Here is a 22,144-nt window from a genome sequence, read left to right as displayed (position 1 = left end):
TATATAAACAGCTTATGCAGCTCAATATTAAAAAAACAAATAACCCAATCCAAAAATGGGCAGAAGACCTAAATAGACCTTTCTCCAAAGAAGACATACAGATGGCCAAGAAGCACATGAAAAGCTGCTCAACATCACTAATTATTAGAGAAATGCAAATCAAAACTACAATGTGGTATCACCTCACACCAGTTAGAATGGGCATCATCAGAAAATCTACAAACAACAAATGCTGGAGAGGGTGTAGAGAAAAGGGAACCCTCTTGCACTGTTGGTGGGAATGTAAATTGATACAGCCACTATGGAGAACAGTATGGAGGTTCCTTAAAAAACTAAAAATAGAATTACCCTATGACCCAGCAATCCCACTACTGGGCATATACCCAGAGAAAACCATAATTGAAGAAGACACACACACACACACACACAAAAAGAATACACATGCACCCCAATGTTCATTGCTGTGCTATTTACAATAGCCAGGCCATGGAAGCAACCTAAATGCCCATCGACAGACGAACAGATAAAGAAGAGTGGTACATATATACAATGGAATATTACTCAGCCATAAAAAGGAACGAAATTGGGTCATTTGTAGAGATGTGGATGAATCTAGAGACTGTCATACACAGTGAAGTAAGTCAGAAAGAGAAAAACAAATATTGTATATTAACGCATATATGTGGAACCTAGAAAAATGGTCCAGATGAACTGGTTTGCAGGGCCGAAATAGAGACACAGATGTAGAGAACAAACGTATGGACACCAAGGGGGGAAACCGGTGGGGGGGTGGGGATGGTGGTGGGATGAATTGGGCGTATGTGATTGACATGTATACACTGATGTGTATAAAATGGATGACTAATAAGAACCTGCTGTATAAAAAAATAAATAAAATAAAATTCAAAAAAAATTCTGGAAGGAATACTCAGTAAATGATTAATAGTGCTTATCTCTAGGGAGTAGGTCTAGGGGTTGGAAGTGGGAAGAGATTTTTATTTTTCATTGTATACCCTTTTGAGTTTTTGAATCTTTCACCATGTGCCTTTATTATTTTTATAATTGCAAATCGAATTATAGGGTTTGTCTTTTAAACATGCAATGAAGGGTTGGCTTAGATCACTGGTTTTCAAACTTGTATTTTAGCAGTAGAACACGTGTCATATAATCTTACTCAGAAGCCTAATGAATGTAGGACGAAGAAGAAATCTGATCCCTTCTTGCCCAGGGTCCCCCGCCCCCAGCTCCTGGTTGCTGCATCTCTAAGGGATCCATTGAATGCAGTTTGGGAATAACAGATCTAAATGATTTCTCTCAGGCACCTCCCACCTCCCCAATCCTATGCTTCCCTTCTGTTTAGCAAAGAAGCTGGGGTGTCTTAGCCCTGAGGTACAAGCTGCTGCTTCACTGCATAGCTGCAGATGGCCCCTACCCCTCTGGGGAGTCAGCACCTGGGAAGGCTGAGCTGTGCACCGGCTGAGTGTCGCTCAGACTCTGGGGGACAGCAAACAGGTCACCCTTAGATGGGTTGAAATGATAGAGAAATGTTAACAGGTGGATTTTGCAGCTCTTCTAGGTAAATCTGAACCTGGGGCTTTGATAGGCAGGATGCTAAGGGGACGGTGAAATGGTATGAGGTGGGAGAAGACTCATTCACCTTGTAAAAGTGTGGTTAGGAATGTAGACCTACTGCTTGTTTACACTATGATTTTGGCGAACTACTTAGCTTCTCTGAGTCTCTTGTTGAATCTGTAGAAAGGGGGAATACTTGTGCCTACTTTCTAGGACTGTCGAAGGGATTAAATGAGATCGTAGGTCTAAGTGCCTGCCATAGTGCCGTGCACATGGTAGGTGTTCAATAAATGTTGGTAATTGTAATCATCATCATCACCAAGTTCCTAGACAAGTCAGAAAATGGCCTTGCTATCTCTTCCCGTATATTCTTAGTTAAATCTTTGACCTCTCAGGACCTCAGTTTCCTTACTTATAAATTAGAGGTGCTCAGGAATTGCAAATGGGTGGCCCGCTGGACTAAATCTAGTGTGCAAACATATTTGTTTATCCAGATAGTATGTTAAAAATCAAGAAATAGTCTCCAGAAATCTGAATTTTCCAGACTCTTTTAAAAACTGAGCATCTGTTTTCACTGACTATCACTTGGCAACTTTTCACCAGCCTCCATACTCTGTATTATCTTACACCTGGCCACCCTTCTTCACCTACAGGCAGTTGAGTTGGCAAAGCCTAGACTAGAAGGTTTCAGGAATTCTGTGGCTCTGCCACTTTTTCATCCCATGACCCTGAGTATATCCCTTCATCTCTCTGGACCACCACGTTACCATCTATAAAATGAGTGAGTTGAGCTTCCAGCCTTGGCTTTCTTTGAACGTTCTATTCAGTCCATAAACCTTTACCGAATTCCTGCTATTTCCAGGAATTTTACCAGGCATTTGGGAGGATGCAGAGAAGAATAAGAATGGGTGTGGCCCAGAGATCTTTTACAACCAGGCCGCCCCACGTGTAGACTGCAGAATGGCACCGGTACACAGTGCAATAAACACAGAAATTGAAGACAAGCATTTAGAAACGTTTATGGCAGTTGGACTTTGCCACGACAGCCAAGTTCGTGCTCAGTGGACGTGCTTTGTTGAATAAATATGGATCAGTTCACGTGTTGTCGAACTCGTGGTGAGTTACAGGCGCAAGCTGTGTACTCATTCAAGCTACTATTGCTGCTTTACAAACCGCCCCAACCCTTAGTAGATTAAAACAACAGCTGTCATTTACTTGCTCACAGATCTACAGTGTGAGCAGGGGTGGACAGCTCAGGTCACCTCTCCTCCACACAGTGCCTACAGGGTGGCTGCACCGGGGCCCATGTGTCCACTTGCAACATGGCTCACTCACAGAGCTGGCAGGCTGGTGCCTTGGTCGCCTTTCCACGAGGATGCTTCTTCTGAGCAGCATGGCTGGGTTCCGCTGGCCACTGTCCTAAGGGAGCTGGGCGGAAGTGCATGGCCTTGTTATGATCTAGTCTCAGAAGTCACATTGCTTGAAGGATTCACAAAGTTCTACCCGACTTCAGAGGGAGGGGAATCTAGATCCCATCTCATAATGCGCTTGTGGAAGGTTCTAGAAGAACATGTGGGACATAAGGTTTTGTTGCAGCCACCTTTGGAAAATATAATCGGCCACTCTATATGGAGATGTATTTGTTTTCTGTTGCTGTGTAACAATGAACACAAACTTGTTTTATTAAAGCTTAGTGTATTAAAGCAATGCACATTCTTTAGCTCAAAGTTTTATAGGTCATGACTCCAAGTTTACTCAACCGGGTTCTCTACTCAGGGTCTCACAAGGCTGAAATCAGGGTGTCGCCAGCCTGGGCTCTTGTCTGGAGGCTCTGGGAAAGAATCCACTGCCAGGCTCATTCGGCTTGTTGGCAGATTCAGTTCCTTGTGGTTGTAGGTTGGGGTCCCCATTTCCTTGCTGGCTGTCAGCCAGGGATTGCTCTCTGCTCCTAGAAGCCACACACATGGCCCCTGGATCTTCAAAGCCAGCAATGTCACATCAAATTCTTCTCACTCTTTGAGTCACTTTGACTTCTTGTACTGCCAGATGGAGAAAACTCTTCTTTTTTGTGTGGCTACATTATGTCGAGCTGGATAATCTCCTTTTGCCACATAACGTAATCAGTGGAGTAAGATCTCATCACGTTCGCAGGTTCTACCCACACTCAAAGGGGAGGGGAGTGTAAGAGGATGAGGGTGATTGGAAGGCATTCTTAGAATCCTGCCTGCCACAGATGGTTTGGTTTGCGATGAATTAGAAATTAAAACGAAGTGGTTCTTCATCACAGATAGTTTGAAAGCTCTGGTTTAGGACCCAGTAGAGAGGAATGATGTGTATGCAAATGGCTGTAATTTGAGACCTTAAGGGCTAACTTCCAAAAGGAGGAGGGTAGAGAGGGCACAGTGAGAGGTCAGTGAGAGGGAAGATTATTGTGTAAGTGGAAGGGGATAGAATTAGGGTTTCTTGAGGATGTGGTATTTGAACTGAGCGTTGTAAGACAGGTATAATTGGGATCTTTTAAAAATAAGGCAGGGTGGCAGGATTGCAACAGTTACATGTCTGTTTGGTGCCTTGGATGCAAACACAGAACTGAACTGAATCTTCTGAATCCTCTCTAAAGTCATTTTATCGCTCTATGACCACAAACAATACAACATGGCAAACGACCCCAAAGCTCAGGGGCTTCAGACAGCAATCATGTGTTATTGCTACGGGTCTACACGTCAGTTGGGTGGTTCCTCTGGTCCCGGCTGGGCTGTCTCATGCATCTCGGACCAGCCATGGTGGGCTGACCTTGCTGGGCTCTCATATCTTTGGGGCTCGGCCGGCTGTCAGCTAGTCCGGTATAACCTCGGTTGTTCTTCACACGGTTCCTCTTCCACCTGCCCCTCCCCTCCTTCTAGCATATACTAGCCTGGGCTTGTTCCCTTTGAGGAGACAGACGAACAAACACGAGGGTGGAAGAGTGCAGGTCTTAGAGGCTTGGGCTCAAAACTGGCACGCTGTCACTTCTGCCTCCTTCTTTTGTCCACACCAAGTCACCAAGCCTGCCCAGATTCAGAAGCTGGGGAAACAGACTCCATCTCTCGGTGGGAGGAGCCAGAGGATCCCACTGCAAAGGGTATGGACACAGGGAGGGCCACTCTTTCAGTCTGTCTACCACAGGCATCCTGAGAAATCTTACTAAATTCTCTAGACGAAAAGAACAAGAACCCCCTCCCGACTTCAACTCCATTGTTTCTCAAGCTAAGCAAAGGTTTTTGGAGAAATTTATGTGTGAGAAACCATCTGGAAAATGTACAGTGGTCCATTAACCAGAGTTATAAGAAGCCAGGCGTCTAAAACAGTCCGCAGTCTTCTGTGTGAGTAGAAGGCAAAAGAGGAAACTTTCTGGGCAACCTGATCAGCTTTGCTTCTGTGGTACCTTCACCAGCCCACATTAGATTCATCCTTCAATGCCCAGCCCCAGTGCTCTCTGCAGAACTGTTCCCAGAACAATTATTTTGGGAGAATAATTCTTTTCCCAGGTTCCAGTAGCAATTTTTAGAATGAAATGGTGTCAAATCTGGCCTTTGATGTAGACAAAAAACATTTCTTTTATGTTACTTCCTGAAGCACCTAACCCAAGGCCAACAAATAGTAGTTGCACAATAAACCATCATTAGATGAATAGATGAATGAATGGTTAGACGAGTAAACGGATGGCAGATGCTTCCACACTTGACTGAAGCTTTCTTTTAGAAGAATCTGATATTATCATAAACTTTATTTCCTTCTCTCCAAATCAATATGTCAACTTGAAATCTTTTGTAGTTGTTCCATGTCTACGTGCTTTAAAGAAAAACCCAGAAAACTGATTGCACAGGGGAGGAACCCTGTTGTGTTCTCACTCATATACCCTGTCATTATTAGCATAGCATTGCAAACTGAGGTCCATGGGTTCCCGAGGATATTAATCATTCTCTAGCTGAAGGGAGTGGCGGGGGGGTGGGGGTGGCGGGCGGGTGGGGGGGGACTTCTCATCAGATAAATTTGTGAAATGCTGGATTAAACAGTGAGGCAGCTTTCTTTTTTGTGAGACTTCACAGAGCCTTTAATATGCTAATATACATCTAATGTATCTCCAAGAGAGCATTAGAATATGTAAGGGTTGAAAATTGGAAGGATTACTTTTTGTGGGTGAGGCAGGGCAGGGGTGCAGGGAGGAGGGAGGTATAATTTTTTTTATTGTGGTAATACATAACATAATATTTATCATTTTAACCATTCAGAAGGGTACAATTCAGTGGCATTAAATAGATTCACAGCGCTGTGTAACCATTACAACTACTCCCAAAACTTTTTCATCATCCCTGACAATAACTCTGTTTACACAATAACTCCCCCTTCCCGCCCCCCACCATTACCTCTATTCTGCTTTCTGGCTCTGTGAGTTTGCCTATTCTAGGTCCCTCTGTTGACTAAAAAAGAAAAAGCACAACGTGAGAGTTGTGAGTTAAGTTTTATCTGGGGCAAAATGAGGACTATAGCCTGGGAGATAGCATTTCAGTTTGCTCCGAGAAACTGCTCCAAAGAGGTCGGTGGGGTGGAGGGGGGGAAGTGAGTATATGTGTGATTTGGGTGAAGCGGGGTACGTGCAATCAAGCACACACGTTTGCAGAAGGTAGCGCTGGTCACGAGGAGCAGATGTCTCCATTAATTATTTTAGTGCTATTCTAGATATGAGGAGATGCAAGAATTAGGCTCGTAAAGTCTTCTCCTGAAACTATCTACCTGAAGACCTGTTCTGCCAGTTTTTCCCAGAGCACCAAGTGCCTCATTCCTGATCTCCACCCTGAACCGCTTTCAGGGTGTGTTGAAGGTCAGTGGCTGCAGTGGCTAGTGACTTCATCTTTATAGAGGCAGATGGCGAGTGCCAATTTTTAGTTGGCACCTCATATAAGTGGAATCATATGTGTCCTTCCATGTCTGGCTTATTTCACTCAGCATAATATTTTTGATGTCCCTCCTTGTTGTAGCATATTTCAGAATGTTATTCTTTTTCTGGCTGAATAATAACTATTCCATTGTATGTATGTGCCACATTTTGTTTAATCCTTTTATCTGTTGAGGGACACTTGAGTTATTTCTGCCTTTTGACTGTTATGAACAATGCTGCTGTGAATGTTGGCATAACAAATATCTGTTTGAGTCCCTGCTTTCAGGTCTTTTGGTTACATACCTAGGAGTGGAATTGCTAGGTCATATGATACTTCTACATTTAAGCTTTAGAGAAACCACCAAACTTTTCCACAGAGGCTACACCATTTTACATTTCCACTAGCAATGCATGAGGGCTCCAGTTTCTTTGCCAACACTTGTTATTTTCCGTTTTTTAAATTATGGCTCTCCTGGTAGGTGTAAAGTGGTATCTCCTTGTGGTTTTGGCTTGCATTTCCCTAATAACTAATGATGTTGAGCTGTAAGAGTCCTTTATGCATTCTGAATATAAGTCCTTTATCAAATGCCTGTTTTGCAAATATATTCTCCCAGCCCATGGCTTGCCCTTTGAAGAACAAAGGCTTTTAATGGCAATGAATTCCAACCTGCCCATATTTTACACTTTTTGTGTCCTATTTGAGAAACTTTTGCCTAAACTTAGGTCACTAAAATTTGCTCACATATTTTCTTCTACAAATATTATAGTTTGGCTCTTATATTTAGGGCTGTTAACCATTTTGAGTTAATTTTTGTGTATGCCGTGAGGTGTAAGGGTTGAGGTTTATTTTTTGGCATGTGATACCTAATTTTTTGACACCATTTGTTGATAAGATCATCCTTTCCCCATTGCATTTCCTTAGCACTTTTGCTCATAATCAGCTGATTATATACCTGGGCTCTCCACCCCATTCCCATTGATCACATGTCTTCCCTTGCTCTAGTACCACACTCTCTTGGTCACCGTAGCCCTTGAGCAGGCCTTGCAATTAGGACGTATTAAGTTCTCCAACTTTGTTCCTCTTTTTCTAAATTGTTTTGGCATATTCTTCTAGATCCCTTGCATGTTAGTTTTACAAAGATTGCACTGAGTCTCTAGATAAGTTTTGAGAAGACTGACATCGTAACAATATCAGGTCTTCTGATCCATAAACATGATGTATGTCTCTGTTTATTTAGATCCTTGATTGCTCTCAGCAGTGTTTTGTAGTTTTCAGTGACTAGGTCTTGCATAGCTTCGTTAAATTTATCCCTTCAGTATTTAGTATTTTTGATGCCATTGTAAATGATATTTTTATTTCCATTTCCAACATTTCGTTGCTGATATTTAGGAATACAATTGATTTTCATGTGACAACTTTGTATTCTGTGACATTGCTGAACTCACTAGTTCTACTAGTGCTTTTGTAGATTCCTTAGGATTTTTTAATGTAGATAATCATGTCATGGACAGACATTGTTTGACCTCCATTCTGCAGTCGAAAAATGGAGACCTAGAAAGACAAGGGACCTGTCTGCTGTCTCACTGTTCATAAATGCAGAGACACGAGTTTGAAACCTGGATCTTCTGGATCCTCCTTCAGGGTCCTCTCCACCACACCCAAGTTGCTTCTCAGGATTTCAGGCCTCAAGAAAAGAAGCTTGTATCAGCTGAGATTAGATTTGAATGGCTTAAACACAAAAGAAGTTTATTTTTCTCTCACTTAAGAGTCTGGAGGTTTGCATCCCAGGGCTGGTATGACAGTTCTGCTTCATAAAATCCTCAGGAACCTAGGCTTCTTCCCACAAGTAGCTTCACCATCCCTAGGCCATGGACCTCCATCTCGTGATCCAATATGGTGGCATTTGCATTCTAGACAGCAAGACAGAAGGAGTAAAGAAGGAAAAGGTGCCCACCGGTGATGTCTTCAGGTAGGTTCCGTGGACTGCCACACGACACCTGCACCCACATCTCTTTGGATAGAACCCAGTTGGGCCACGCCTAGCTGCAAGGATGTCTGGGAAATATCATCTTTATTCTGAGAAGTCATATTCCCAGCTGAAATTTCTGTTACTGTGGAAGAAAAAGAGAACAGCTGCTGGGGGATAAACAGCAATTTCTGCCACAACCTAAAGGGTAGGAATCCAGAAAGGAAACAACTTGAAAATTGTTGACGAAAAATTAATCAGTCGATCTAAGAAAGAATTGGAAAATTTTTTTCGAGCCAAATTTGAGGACTATAACCGGGAAGAGCATCTCAGAAAGCCCTGAGAACTGTTTTGCCAGTTAGAAATCAACGCACAGTTATATAAGTTTTCTGAGACGGGGCTGTGTATCAAATGATGTATTATTGACAGTTTACATAATCCAGATCTAAGCGTCATCCTGGGGGGTTGTGTGACCCCCTTACAAAATCAGGAAGGAATGTTATCTTTTAAGGAGCTGTCTTGTTGATGGTAGGAGAATTTTGCTCTTTATGGTTGAGCAGGTATTCCTGCAGATGGGGGAGGTTTGGTCGATGCACAATGAAGATACACAATGCACAATGCAGATACACAATACACAGTGCAGGGAGAGGGGAGGCCAAAGGGCAGAGAAGACTTTTTATGTTTAAATTTTTCTCGTCTTGCTATAAAATATGAATTGTATTTTACAAAATGAAAGGAGGAAAAAGGTGGCAGAGTTCAAAGTCGGTTGCATCTTTTACAGATCGTTTTAGGATCAGGTGAGCCAGCTCTCTTTAGTTTTTATAGCCCGTTAAGTTGACCTGAAGCCATTTAGTCAGAGGATAAAGTTAATCCTCAGAACCCCTTATGGTATTACATCCTTGTGACTATATTAGACATGTCTAATCATGGATGACCTTCTTTCATCTAGAAAAGATAAAACAAAAGATGTCTCCTCATTCATTTGGTCAACAAAAATTGCTATCTCCTACCCTCATGGACCTCACAGTTTGAGGAGAGATAGGCAGTAATGAAATAAGCACCTGAATGAATGTGAAATCACAAAGGAGCCATAAGGATGCTACAGGGGCACACTCAGGGACTGTGATCTAGTCAGGGAGGTCAGGGAAGGTTTGCCTGAGGGTTTGGATTCATTTCTGCCGGAGAGGCTACTTTCATAGCAGAGTGGTGCATTCTGAGAAAACCATCCTTTGTGCCATTGTGGTTACACCTTATGAATCCTGCCTGGGGCACTGTACGAGTAAGAGATCGTTATTTAAGAACAAGGATGCCAGAGTGAGAGTAGGATGGGGGTAGGGGAGGGGGGAGGTGGGGGAACTGCTCAGGGGCTTTGAGCGAGTCCTTTGTGGCTTACACCCCAGGAGAAATGGAGAAGAGGAAAGGAGTTCAGAGGTTCCGAGACGGCAGGTCGAGGAGGCCAGGATCATAGTCCAGTCAGAGACTTTCCTTGGGGGCCAGGAAGGAGCCCAGAAGGAATTTTCTAATAACTGGAGTCACCTGTATGGAGGAAGAGAGCTTCCCATTCTCTAAGCACCCAAGCCAGGCTCAGGGACCATCCATGTGCCTTAACAAAGAAAGGGTTACTGGGTCCAGTGGACCATCAGAGGAGGTAGCATCTAACCTCCCACTCAGCGTCTAGATTCTGTGACTGAGACCTGGAACAGGGGAAGGTCCTAGCAGTTGTGGCTGAGGGGAGGGCAGTACCAGAGGAGGGGCCAGCCATCCGTCACTTTCTGCTTCTCCACTTCCTCCTGCTTGGGGAACCTTTGCAAGCAGCGAGCAGAAAGAGAGCCTGAAGAAATCAAGCAGCAGACTGCAACCTACCAGGTGTACTTGGGAATTCACTCTGCCAGCTTAAGGCAGGCGTGGTAGATGGGTCCTGTCCTCTGGCCAACACTGGTTAACTGGTAAGGGCCGCCTGGAGCACAGTGTTGAGAAGGATTCTCGGAGTCTGGGACCCATAAGGAAAAGTATTACAATAGGTTGGTGATGCCTGCCTTTATCCTAGCATGATTGTGAGGAAGAAATGGGATGATATATGTAAAAAATGCTTTGTAAATTGCAAAGTGCTATCCAAATAATAACTAATAATGGTAGCTATGATTTTAAGTGCTTCCTAAATACCAAACACTGCTAAGAGCTTTACTTCTCACGATAACCTTTATGTTAGATACTGTTAATATCCTGCCTTTTACAATCGAGGAACCACGGCTTGGAGGAACAGTGTAATTTGCCTAAGGTCGCACAGCTAGTGAGTGTAGAACCGTGACACAAGCCTAGGTGTTTCTGACTCCAAAGCAACTGCTTTTATAGACTTTGTTTTGCTGTCTTCAGAATGTAGGGGATTATAACTGTCATTATTACTATTAATAGAGCAACTCTTCTATTACTTGGGGGCTCAGCCCTAATTCCCCAGCTAATGGGGTGTGTTTGCAGCCGTTTTTTGGTCCCTGGAAAGGTTGGAACTTGCCTTCTGTTCAGCTTACCAATTCTGCCCACCTTTCTCCTGACCCGTCCACATCCGCTCTGCAGAGCAATGTAATGACCCTCTGTTATGCTCCGTTCGCCAAGCCTCTGAGAAGAACACTTTTTAGCAGGCTGCCTGTGGTTGTTCAAGACTCCTCGTGAACAAGGCACAGAAGGATGATTCACTTCCGCAAGTCGTGCTTTCCTGAGAGCCGACTGTGCTCCCCAAACCTTTCCAGGCACGGACATGTGGGGAGCAGCGGACCGACGTGTGGTAGGAACTCTTGGCTGTGATGATTACACGCATGGGGTGGTTGGCAGTTTGCAGAGCACGTTCATATCGATTTTCTCTCCAGGCCTCAGTTTTGTCATCTACAAAGTGGATGTAAGGACAATAATGATATAGTAAAGTCTCATCTTTCGAAAGGGTTAGGTTATAATAAACTTACCACTTAAGGTGAAAATAACGTAAAATCAGAATCACCCTTGACAGTCACCCATGGAATATAAAGACGAACCACCTCTCAAAAGCCCAACTGAGGCAGTTTTCCCTCCAGCATTAAAACTGATGACTATTTCTCTGGTTGAAGTCATCACAGTGCCTTCTGAGGTAATGGAAATACTTACCTTCCAAGAGTAAGCTCACTCAGCACCAAAGTGCTCACAGTACCAGAGGCCAGAGGGAACTAGGCCCCTGGGGACATCATCCAGGATACAGGCTCGCTGAGCGTGGGGACAGGAGGATCACCAGCCTCCCTAGTTAGGATTTCTTTCTCTTTCTTTTGGACCATGTGTCACTGAATTCCTGAAGCTTTAACTATATATATGATACAGTGCTATTAGGTCTGATTTCCTGACTTGCTGTCTATGAACAGGATTAAAGCTTGAAAATAACATGTAATGAAGCAAACACCAGGCTGGGTGAGAGATCTGGGCTCAGGCCCCAGGTTAACCCCACCTGCATCCATGGCATCTTGGGCCTATGGACCTTCAAGATGAACTTATCACCCAAGTGTCCGAGTCCTGAGGCTGCATTTCTTGACTGCAGACTTGCAGGACCCTTGTGACCCTATTTAAAAAAAAAAAAAAAAAATGCTTATGTCCATCCCAGCTTCTACCTTCCTGCCTAAACTGGCGTCATCTCTGCCTATACCACTGTGATGATAGCCTCCTCCCTGTGTTCCGCCCTTCCTCTTGGCCTCCTAATCCTTTCTCCAGTGGCTATAAGAGAGCTTTCCAAATGCAATCTGATCTTGCCGCCTCCTTCTATAAAATACTTCATTTCCAAACGCTTCTGGGGAAAGACAAAATTCTCATCCCTGCCCACCTCTCATTCCCACCAGGCTTCCCCTCCTTCTCTGTGCAACACACACCCCGATCTTCTTTTAGTCCCTCCGGTTTCATATTTGCCCAGCCAAATATGGGCCTTTGCACATCTTCACTTCACCCTCTGTCTGAAATGCTCTGTTCTCCTCTCCCTGCTGAGTTTATTCTAATCATACTCCATCCGTTTCCTCAGGGAAGGCTTTCCTGACTTTTCTGTCTGGATAAGACCCCCCTGATCTGATCTGATCTGAAAGAAAGGGACTCTCTTTGCACCATGTATCCTTCTTTTCTGCACAGGCCACTGTAACTATTTAAATTTACTTGTGATTCTGGATTAAAGTCTATATTCCCTTCTGCCACACACACTACTATAAGCTCTGTGAGAGCAGGGCCCTTATCTGTCTTGCTCACCAGTGTATTCTTTATACCTAGCACAGAGCCTGGCATGTGCTTGTATTCATTAAGCATGTAAGTGGATGGACCGATGGATGGGTGAGACACCCAAATGAACATTGTCAAATGATCAGTGTTGTTGTTGTTTTGTTTGTTTTTCCGGTGATAAACCCTTTGGAAACTTCCTCTGAAGAAAATGATACAAGTTGGAATCATTCTTTTAGAATGAAAGAGGAAAGTTACTGAAGGCTCCATTTGCCCTTTAGATAGTAGGTATTACAAACATCTTGGCTCTTTTTCTCTCTGCTGTTTAAAAAGTCTTTTAATGAGCTTTCACACCGTATGTAGCGAATGACCTTTTCTAGAGCCATCTGTACAGAACAAAAGGGTGAATTGGACGAGTGGGTTGCTTCTGCCCTTGGAAGCACAGCATCAGCCTTTTTAAACAAGGGTTCCTATTTGTGAATGACCTTACCCTCTTAGGGAATGGGGCCCCGCCCAGACTTCAGATTCCGACATCCTGGTGTTGAGACCACAGAGTTATCGGAGCGAGGAAAATTGACACGCCTGATTCCTGGGTGGAACAGCAGGACTTGCCTGACGTGGGCCCGGCCGACTTCATCAGTCTTGTGGTTGCTGGGTTATAGTGTCTCTTTCCATTCATAAACAGTGCCCTTTAGGGGCAATTGTTTTCTCATACTGCTTGGTCCTGGTTGTAGTGGAAGGTAGGTTTTCTCAGAACAGTGGCCTACCAGGTGAGGGCTGGGCTTAGGTCAGCTCATTTCAGTCTGACTTCTGGAATGCCGGAGAGCGGTCCTCAGCCTACAATGAGGGTACATTGCTTCTGAATGAAAACAAAATCGTGTTTCTTTCTGTATCTATCCCAGGAAGAGGGGGACTCTGAGATTAATTACAGGTGGATAGGTAGTAACATTTTGTTCTTGGACCTCTACTCCAGCCTGTTCCTTGCTCAAAGACCTTTTGTGGCTCCCACCTGCCAAACAGCTCAAATGTAAGGCCCTCAGGTTCTGGTCCAGACTTCCTGGCCTCCTTGTTCCTGACTCTCTGTTGCATCCCACTCACCCCAGCCAAATCACTCTCCTTGCCACTAAGGAAACAGGTCCCTTACTTTCTAACCTCCATCTCTTTGCACATGCTTCCCCTCCAGCTGGGCTCCATCCCCCCAGTCAAAATCCTACCCATCCTTTCAGGCAGCTGTCAAAGACCTTGCTTCTGCAGGAATTTTTCCCTGATGGTCTTAAGTAGAATTTAACCTTTGGCTCTTGTACATAGCTTTAAAATTCATCTGTACAACTTTCAAGGCACTCACATTACATACAGTGTTGTGTGTTTTTTCCTTTCTTATATCCATGCTATTTGTTGAGGCCAAGAATTATCTTATTTTTCTTTATTTCCTCCATAGCTGTTTGGACATAGTAGGTCCTTAATTCCTCAGTGGAGGCATCCTCTTTTATGAGGTGAATGAAGAAATAAAACAATTCAGCTTATGTCCTCGAAACTCATGAAGAGAGTACATTTATCAGTTGTCCAAACTCCCTTGCTTAAAGTAACTTTATGCTTTTGGCTAAATTAAGTCCTCCCTGGCCCTCTTTGAAGGATAACCTTGAAGGCAACCTTGAAGAGAATGCTTTGCTGTGTTGTCTGTGTGTGTGTGTGTGTGTGTGTGTATGAAGGTTATTAGAATAATCTGCTTAGCAGATAAACAAATGTTTGGAATTACATGGAGTCATTTAAGCCTCAAAGCAAAATCATTCCAGCGCCTTTGTAGGGTTATTTGAGAGGAGGGTTGGGGGCAGGGAAGCTCTCCTAAAATTTGCAGCAGAATCTAATCCGTTATAGTCCTCAGACCCTGGATGAAGCAGATGCCCTGCTCAGTTTTCCTTTCCGCATTGCCGTTTTTGAACATACAGCCCTTTTTCCATTGTTTTGAAGACACTAGCCAGCTCAGCCAGAGACACAAGTGTCCTCTCTGAGCGGTAGCTGCCAAGTCGGCAGCACTGGGATTAGAGTATGTGCTTTAACAGACCTTTCTCCTTGGGCAGAATACAGCTGGCTCACTTCACCACCTTTCTTCCTTCCCTCCAAAGGATGCCAGGCACGCTAAATAGTGATTAAACAAAAGATTACAATTCCATTTGTGTGTGTGTGTGTGTGTGTGTCTGAACACTAATCGATTCTTTCAGTGGAATGTTAAGTAAAAGCATGCAGATACCAGAAGCAGTTATTTAGAGCGGCCAGTCAGAATCCATTTCCAATTTACTGTTTAATGTGATTTCCACAATCATTCTGCCAGCCTCCTCCCCACACTCTCCCTCGCCTCCCTTGCCCTGTGCTCCTTCCCAACCTCTCTGCTTCCTGTAGCAAAAGGACATCTGGGAACAGAGGGCAAGGAAAGTAGCAGAAGATGGTTGCTGAAGGAAAATAATCACAGCTTTTATAGACAAATCTGTGAGTCTGCACAATTAAAGAAACTTAAAATTACCTCTGGATTGAAACCCAGACATGCTTTTTTGCATAACATTAAGTGATTGCCATTGCATAAGAATCGCTGTCTTTTGAGAAGCATTGTTCGTGTTTTTCTTGTTGCGAAAGGTCTGTGGCATTTGTTTCTGTTGTAGAATGCCACTGTTAACTAAGGACTTTCTTTTTTCCTCAAGAACAGCGAATTTCCACATGGGCACATAACCTGCTGTTAATGAGGAAACTCTCTTAAGTCCTGTTATCAGCAATAGCCAGTTGAATTGGCTCAGGTGTTCAATAGGTTCCTTCTGCAGGGCTCCCAGTTTTATTATTAGATTCCCATCTCTCTCCTTTTCCCCCAAACATGACCATCACATACACCAGATCGTAATCCTTCTCCAAAAATAACGTATTAATAGTTGCACTCCTTTACCGAAGAGGCCTAACTTTGTGCCAGACACTGAGCTTGATGCGTTGTATAGATGAGTTCAGTTCATCCCCTCAGGTGCAGGTTAACCTGCAGGTTATTCTGATAGTTTTCCCTATTTATCAGTCAAGGAAACTGGGGTCCACCTGCCCAGGGAGTAAAACCTAAGTTTTTCCGTCTCTGGAATCAGAATGCTCTGAATCATCCAACTAGACTTCCTGCCCCATTAATGAGCAATCATTCATTCAGTCATTCACCTGATATTTACTGAGGGCCTAAGGTATTGACCTAGGAACACACAGTGACAGCTCAAAACAGATGTGCCCCTGCCTTCAAGGAGCTCACAGTCTAACCCAGGGAGAGAACAGCCAGATCTGGTTTGGTCTTTGGGGCTGACAAACTATGGGATTTTGGGCAAATCTGTTCTACTCTGTTAGCCGCAGATTTCGTATCTGCAAGTGAGGCAGCTGGATTTTGACAAGTGGTTTTCCACCTTTATTGTGAATCACATGGGGAATGTGTTTAAAGACATCTTCCTGGCATCCTACGCCCAGATATGTTGATTTAATAGGTTCAGGGTGTGGTCCAGGCATTTGTATCTATAATGAGAGCTCAGGTCTCCCAAGAACCATCCTTTGAGAGAGACTGATCTGGCTATAAAGCCATTAGCATCTACTAGGGATCTGTGATGTCATGCCTGTATCCCCAGTGCCTACCACAGTGCCTGGCACAGAGTAGATCTCGGTAAATATTTGGCAATAGTTGGAATGATCTATCTGTGGGGTTTCCATGGGTGGATGTCAGAGACTCCTGATCAAAATTTTCATAAAGGTTTCTGGATAGGATTCTAAGTGCCCTTTGGGCTCTGAATGCTCAGTGGTTTTAGAATCGAAACCAACTCCTTCTCTGACCAAAAGCTCAGACCTATTATTGGAAATCTTTTTAACTTGTATAGTAAACTTTGAGTCCTGTATCAAGGTGATTTGATGAATCAATTTACAGTAGATTCTTAAAATCCTAAAGGCGTTGGTACCCACATTCTATGTGTAAACTCTGAAAGTCCTCCCGATAACACAGTTTGTGATTTTTCTCGGTTGATCTGAAAGTACCTTTTGGGCAGGTAGTGCTGTCTCTATTTTCCAGGTAGGAAAATCGAGGTGCCTGTGACTCTTGTAGCTTGTCCAAGGCCACACTACAAGGGCTCTCTCCACTAAAACCCAGCATGGGAGTCAAAGAACATGGCTCTTATTCTCTGGCCTGCTTATGTGGCCTTGGTTGGGTAGCTTGGCCTCTTTGGACCTCAGTTTCCCCACCTGTAAGATGGGAGACAGGTGGACTAATTGTTTCTGAGCAGCTGCATAGCTTGGTTATTTGAGGACCCCCCCTAGTAACATGTTTAGACATGCAGAAGTCCCTATGGCAGCAAGCTCCGAAGTCCTCTTAGTTTAGGGAGGAAATAAGAGCTAATGAGACCACCTAAAACAGGCCACCTCTGCAGATCATTCCAGAGGGACATGCATCATTAAGGCAAAGGCAATGAGGTGGTAGAAGCTGTTAAGTGTGAAACTCCCAGAATTTTGGAATCTTAATTCTCTACCCTGTTGGTTCAGCAATTCACTGTTCATTCAAGGGAGTTTACCTCTATGCGGTCACAGCTGTGAGATTCAACCCCGTGCCCTGTTACCAGCAGTGTGAGAAGACTTTCACAAACATATGGCGGAAACAGTGTCCTTTCTGGACTCTTAGACTCTTGAAATGTCCTTGTAAAGGTCGCCTCACCCTTGCTGCTCAAAAAGTGTTTTTCGGGGATCAGCAGCGTCAGCCATCCCCTGGGAGCTTTTTATTTATTTTGTTTTTTATAACTTTATTTATTTATTTTTATTTTTGGCTGTGTTGGGTCTTCGTTGCTGCACGCGGGCTTTCTCTAGTTGCGGTGAGCGGGAGCTACTCTTCGTTGCAGTGCGCGGGCTTCTCTTGTTGCGGAGCACGGGCTCTAGGCACGCAGGCTTCAGTAGTTGTAGCACGCAGGCTCAGTAGTTGTGGCTCACAGGCTCTAGAGCTCAGGCTCAGTAGTTGTGGCGCACGGGCTTAGTTGCTCCACAGCATATGGGATCTTCCCGGGCCAGGGCTCAAACCTATGTCCCTTGCATTGGCAGGCGGATTCTTAACCACTGTGCCACCAGGGAAGCCCCCCTGGGAGCTTTTTTAGAAATGCAGAGTCTCAGGCCCAGCCCCAGACCTCCTATATCAGAATCCATGTTTAACAAGATCCCCACGTGATCGTACTGCACAGGAAAGTTCCAGAAGCCCTAGCCCTAACCCCGCACTTGAGTCCCCTCCTTCACATCCTGATGAACAGGAGAGCATCCTATTCCTGGCCTCCTCTATCTTCCTCCAAGTGCCCCTGTTTCATCCTAATACCAGTCCAACTTTTAGAATTTCTTCTCTATCTTAAACTAATCCCTCAGTCATTCAGTAACTTCTGCCCTTGGCACTCACGCTAGCCTCAGGGCCTCAGAGAACAAGACAGATCCTCCTGTGTCCCCCACGGCTTCCCATCTCCTAGTCCTCATACAACAACACAGTTTCTAATCTTCCTCATACATACCTGTATGTGGCAGCCTGTTGCAAACTCACTGGGGCCAGGAAAGTAAGACAAGTGAGAGATGAGAGCCAGGTGAAATGCACTAAAGAATGGCAGGGGACTGTGGCAAAGTGGAGAGCCATGTGCTGGCCCAGCTTGGTCAGAGCATTGACGTGTCTTTTGAGTTTTCAGGAGAAGCCAATGAATCTTGATAAAACAATAAGAAATCCCTCCATTTTTTTCACGCTGGCAGTTAAAAAAAAAAAAGATCCTCAGAAGCCACCAGGTTGTGTTTGCCAGTGATCATATCTAAGGTTTTTGTGACCTTTGATGATGAATATCTGCTCAGCTTGGATACAATAGCCCAGGTGTAGCCTGACCAGCACAGGGAGGCAGGATTATGGCCTCCTTCATTCTAGACCAGTAGTTCTCAAACGGGAGTGTGCATCAGAATCTCTTGGAGGACTTATTAAAACCCAGATTGCCAGGCCCCACCCCCAGAGTTGCTGCTGCTACCTCCTGGGCAGGGCTCTGGAATCCGCATTTCTAACAAGTTCCTAACCGGTGTGGATGCTCCTGGTTCACGTTTTGAGAACCACTTTAGATTCGTTCCTCCCATTAAGGCAGCCGCGGTTTGCAGAACCTCTTTAGGTCCACCAGTGACCTAACGTCGTCAGTGGAAGTTCCCAGTCTTTGGGTAGCAGAAGAGGGAGAAGGAATTGGGAGGGAGGGCTGGAGGAAAGATTGCTAACCAGCCCTTGACCGACCAATCCTGACATCTAGAGGTAGAATATTTACTTCGGGCAGATCTCTGACCCATTCCAAGATTCAGTTTCCCTGTCTGTGAAATAGGGCAGTGGCCCCAGCTCAGTTTCCAAGTATATGTGTTCGCTTATTCAGAGATTTGATTGTCAGTTTGTTTTTAGTAGGGGACCTTTTAAAAATGAAATCCCACATGGAACCCCGGTATAAAAAACAGACAGATGCATTGCGGGTCTGATTGAAGGAGGGGAGTCAAGCTCTTACTCTCAGCCTTCACCTTCCCAAGACAGCACCGAAGGGTCTCCTGTAGAAATGTAGCTCACCACAGTTGAAACCTGCTGAAGGAACTTCCAGCTCAGCTCCTGTGATTTCTAAGCCCCCGAGAACTGATTGCAGGCACGTGGCCTTTGTTTTTGCAGTTTTCTTTCCCTCTCTGACCACAACGTCTGGCAGGCCCACTTTCAGAGTTTTCTTCTTGCAACTCAGAGACGTCTGTAGGAGAGGGAATGCCAAGGATTGTTATTATCATTAGAGCCGTTGTGGAAAATCTGCTAACGCGAGAATCAGCCGGAGCCTTAATAAACAGGAGTGAGGATGATTTTATTCCAGTGGCTTCTTGTGAGTGCTAATGTTCCAGCACACCACGCATTCAGGGACTAGTTAATTATATAGGAAATAGGACTAGTAGATTCTGCTTGCCACAGTGGCAAGAACAGGTGTGCGGGGTTTTTAATGGGCAAGGTGAGGTGGAAAGCTGTTCTCATGTAGGTGAACACAGGTACTTAAACAGCCGTGTGGAGCAGTGTTACCTTGGGAAGACTCTTACTGAGCCCTGGGGCCAAGTCTTTAGACTGGACTCCTGGCGTGGGAAAGCATCTGGCACCTTCTGATGACCCCAGACACTGGAATGCAGCCTTCTTTAATTAGGGAAACTGCTTCCTAATGGGCCCACCAGCATGGGCTCACCTTCCGGAACACAAAATAAATGCCTTCCTCTCCCAGCCCCTGGGAGTGCTCTCCTGTGGCTGCTATATATTCCTGTTTTCTTTCAGCCATCTAAGTGCTTGTTCAGACCTTCCACACACATTTGACAGCTGTTCCCCCTCTTTGGGACTGGGCCTTCTTTGGGACTGCAGAGATGACCAAGACCCCACTTCTCTTCCTGTGCTCTGTGCTCCTTGGGCCCAGCCCAGCCCTGCCGTGCTCCACCTGCACCTGGAAGTCTATGCCCAGGCCATGTGCTCTGCCTGCCTCTCATTTCGCTTATCTGAAGCCCAGCCCAGAGGCCCCCATGTCCATGAAACCTTCCCCAGTTCTCCCAGGCAGAAGTGAAGTCCTCTAGCACTTTCTCCAGACCTCTCACCCAAGATTCCCTGACTCTGCCCTGTCTAGTACGGAGCCACTAGCCACCTATGGCTCTTGAGCACTTGGAATGAGGCTGAACTGAGATGAACACAAGTGTGAAATACACACTGGATTTTGAAGACTTAGTACAAAAAAAAAAAAGAATGTAGAATACCTCAACACTTTTTTCCACTGTGTGTTGAAATGATAATACTTTAGATGGAGTATATGGAGCTAAATGAAATATATTATCGAAACTCACTTCACCTTTTTTTTTTTTTAATTTGGTTGTGCCGGGTCTTGGTTGCGGCACGTGGGATCTTTAGTTTCTTCATGCGGGATCTAGTTCCCTGACCAGGGATCAAACCCGGGCCCCCTGCATTGGGAGAACGGAGTCTTAACCACTGGACCACCAGGGAAGTCCCTCACTTCACCTGTTTTTAAAAAATTTCTTAAATGTGAATACTAGATAATGTAAAGTTCTATATGCAGCTCACCTAGGTGGCCCACGTTATATTTCTGTTGGACAGCATCACACCTACCTCTTTCTCTCTTCCATGAAAGGAATGTCTGTCCGTCTGTTTTCTCTGCCGCGGGTTTGTAAGTTCCAGGAGGGTGGACACTGTGTGTCATCTTTCTGAACTTTGCACACCTGGCTGGCACGGAGCAGGACTAACAAAGCTATACTGAGGAAATTAATACATGAACCAATGATGGCAGACATTCAGTCAATACTGAAAGCTCCCTTAGGCAGTGTAATTTCTGGGTCTCTGTTGTTAAACTTATTTCCCCTTTTCTTCTATTTCACAGTTTTTGTCTTTTTTTAAGGGCTCACACAATCAGCAGAAGAAGACCTTTTTCTTGGGAGATGGGCAGAAGCTGAAGGACTGGCACGACAAAGAAGCCATCAAGAGGGATGCTCAGCGTGTAGGTACGAGAGCAGGGCATCCACGGACGGTCCCCGGGAGAGAGTTTGCACGTGTGCGTGTGTGTGCGCGAATGTGCGTGTTTAACGGGGGTATCTGGACCTCCTGTTGACTCCCTGTCCATTTGCCGTCATCCTTCCCCTGGTTCCTGGGATCCCCCGCTTCACCTGTTAGCTGACCCCTTTCTCCACTCACGTCACCAGATTCACTGCCTTCGGGACTTTGCCCTGCTACCTCTATGGTGATAGAAAATGTCTCCCTCCTCGAAGATATTTTACCACTAAAATGAGGAGCAGTAATCATAAGAGCCAACACTTATTGAACGCATATGGTGAACAAGGCCCAAGGTCCACACTTTTGTTGGCGAAACTCCTAACCGACCTTTGTAGCGCATTTGATGAGAAGGGACCTGGAGCTCAGAGAGGTGGGGTAATTTGCCTATAGTCACACAGTGAGAAAGAGGCAGGCTTGGGACTTGAACTCAGGTCTAGAGGGCTGAGTTGATCCCTACCCAGCACCATAGCCACAAGGTTGAATGAATCTAGTGGGCTTCAGCTGAAGTTTTCTTTGCCTAATTAGCCTTTGGAACTGCTGCTGTTACACTGCAGAGTTGGGAAGGGGTGGGGTGGTGCAGAAATTATGTGGCGAGTCATCTCGAGAGAGAGCCTAGGCTAGGAGCCAGGAGAGCAGCTCAGGTACCACCTACCAGCCACGTGACCATCAGATAAATTCCATACTCCTGGAGCCTCAGTTTCCTCCTCTGTCAGTGGGGCTCATGCTTCCTACTTTGATAACCTCAGGGTGTTGTTGTGAAGGTGACAAGTAAAGTATAATTTACAATACTGGAAAGCACCGCAGAAATATAAGGGATTGTATTTTATTCATTTTTATCTCAGTTAGAGGTACCCACCACTATTGATTTTTTTTTTTTAAAGTTAT

General features: G+C 44.9%; 1 protein-coding gene across 4 annotated transcripts in view; it reads left to right on the top strand.

Annotated features, from left to right (window-relative positions):
• GALNT10 (polypeptide N-acetylgalactosaminyltransferase 10) overlaps positions 1 to 22,144 on the top strand; it is a 223,055-nt gene that overhangs the window by 89,283 nt on the left and 111,628 nt on the right. For 2 of the 4 annotated variants that reach the window (XM_082453914.1, XM_082453915.1), the window contains exon 2: positions 21,108 to 21,210. In XM_082453914.1, the coding sequence (XP_082310040.1) occupies positions 21,108 to 21,210 (103 nt within the window). Of the gene's footprint in view, positions 1 to 4,606; positions 4,694 to 21,089; positions 21,211 to 22,144 lie in introns of all 4 variants that reach the window. The other 2 variants (XM_082453912.1, XM_082453913.1) reach the window with 2 other exon arrangements.

The sequence above is a fragment of the Balaenoptera physalus genome (genome assembly GCF_965194825.1).
Source record: "Balaenoptera physalus genome assembly, chromosome: 3".
Taxonomy (NCBI): domain Eukaryota; kingdom Metazoa; phylum Chordata; class Mammalia; order Artiodactyla; family Balaenopteridae; genus Balaenoptera; species Balaenoptera physalus.
This window is presented reverse-complemented; position numbering and strand designations above follow the sequence as displayed.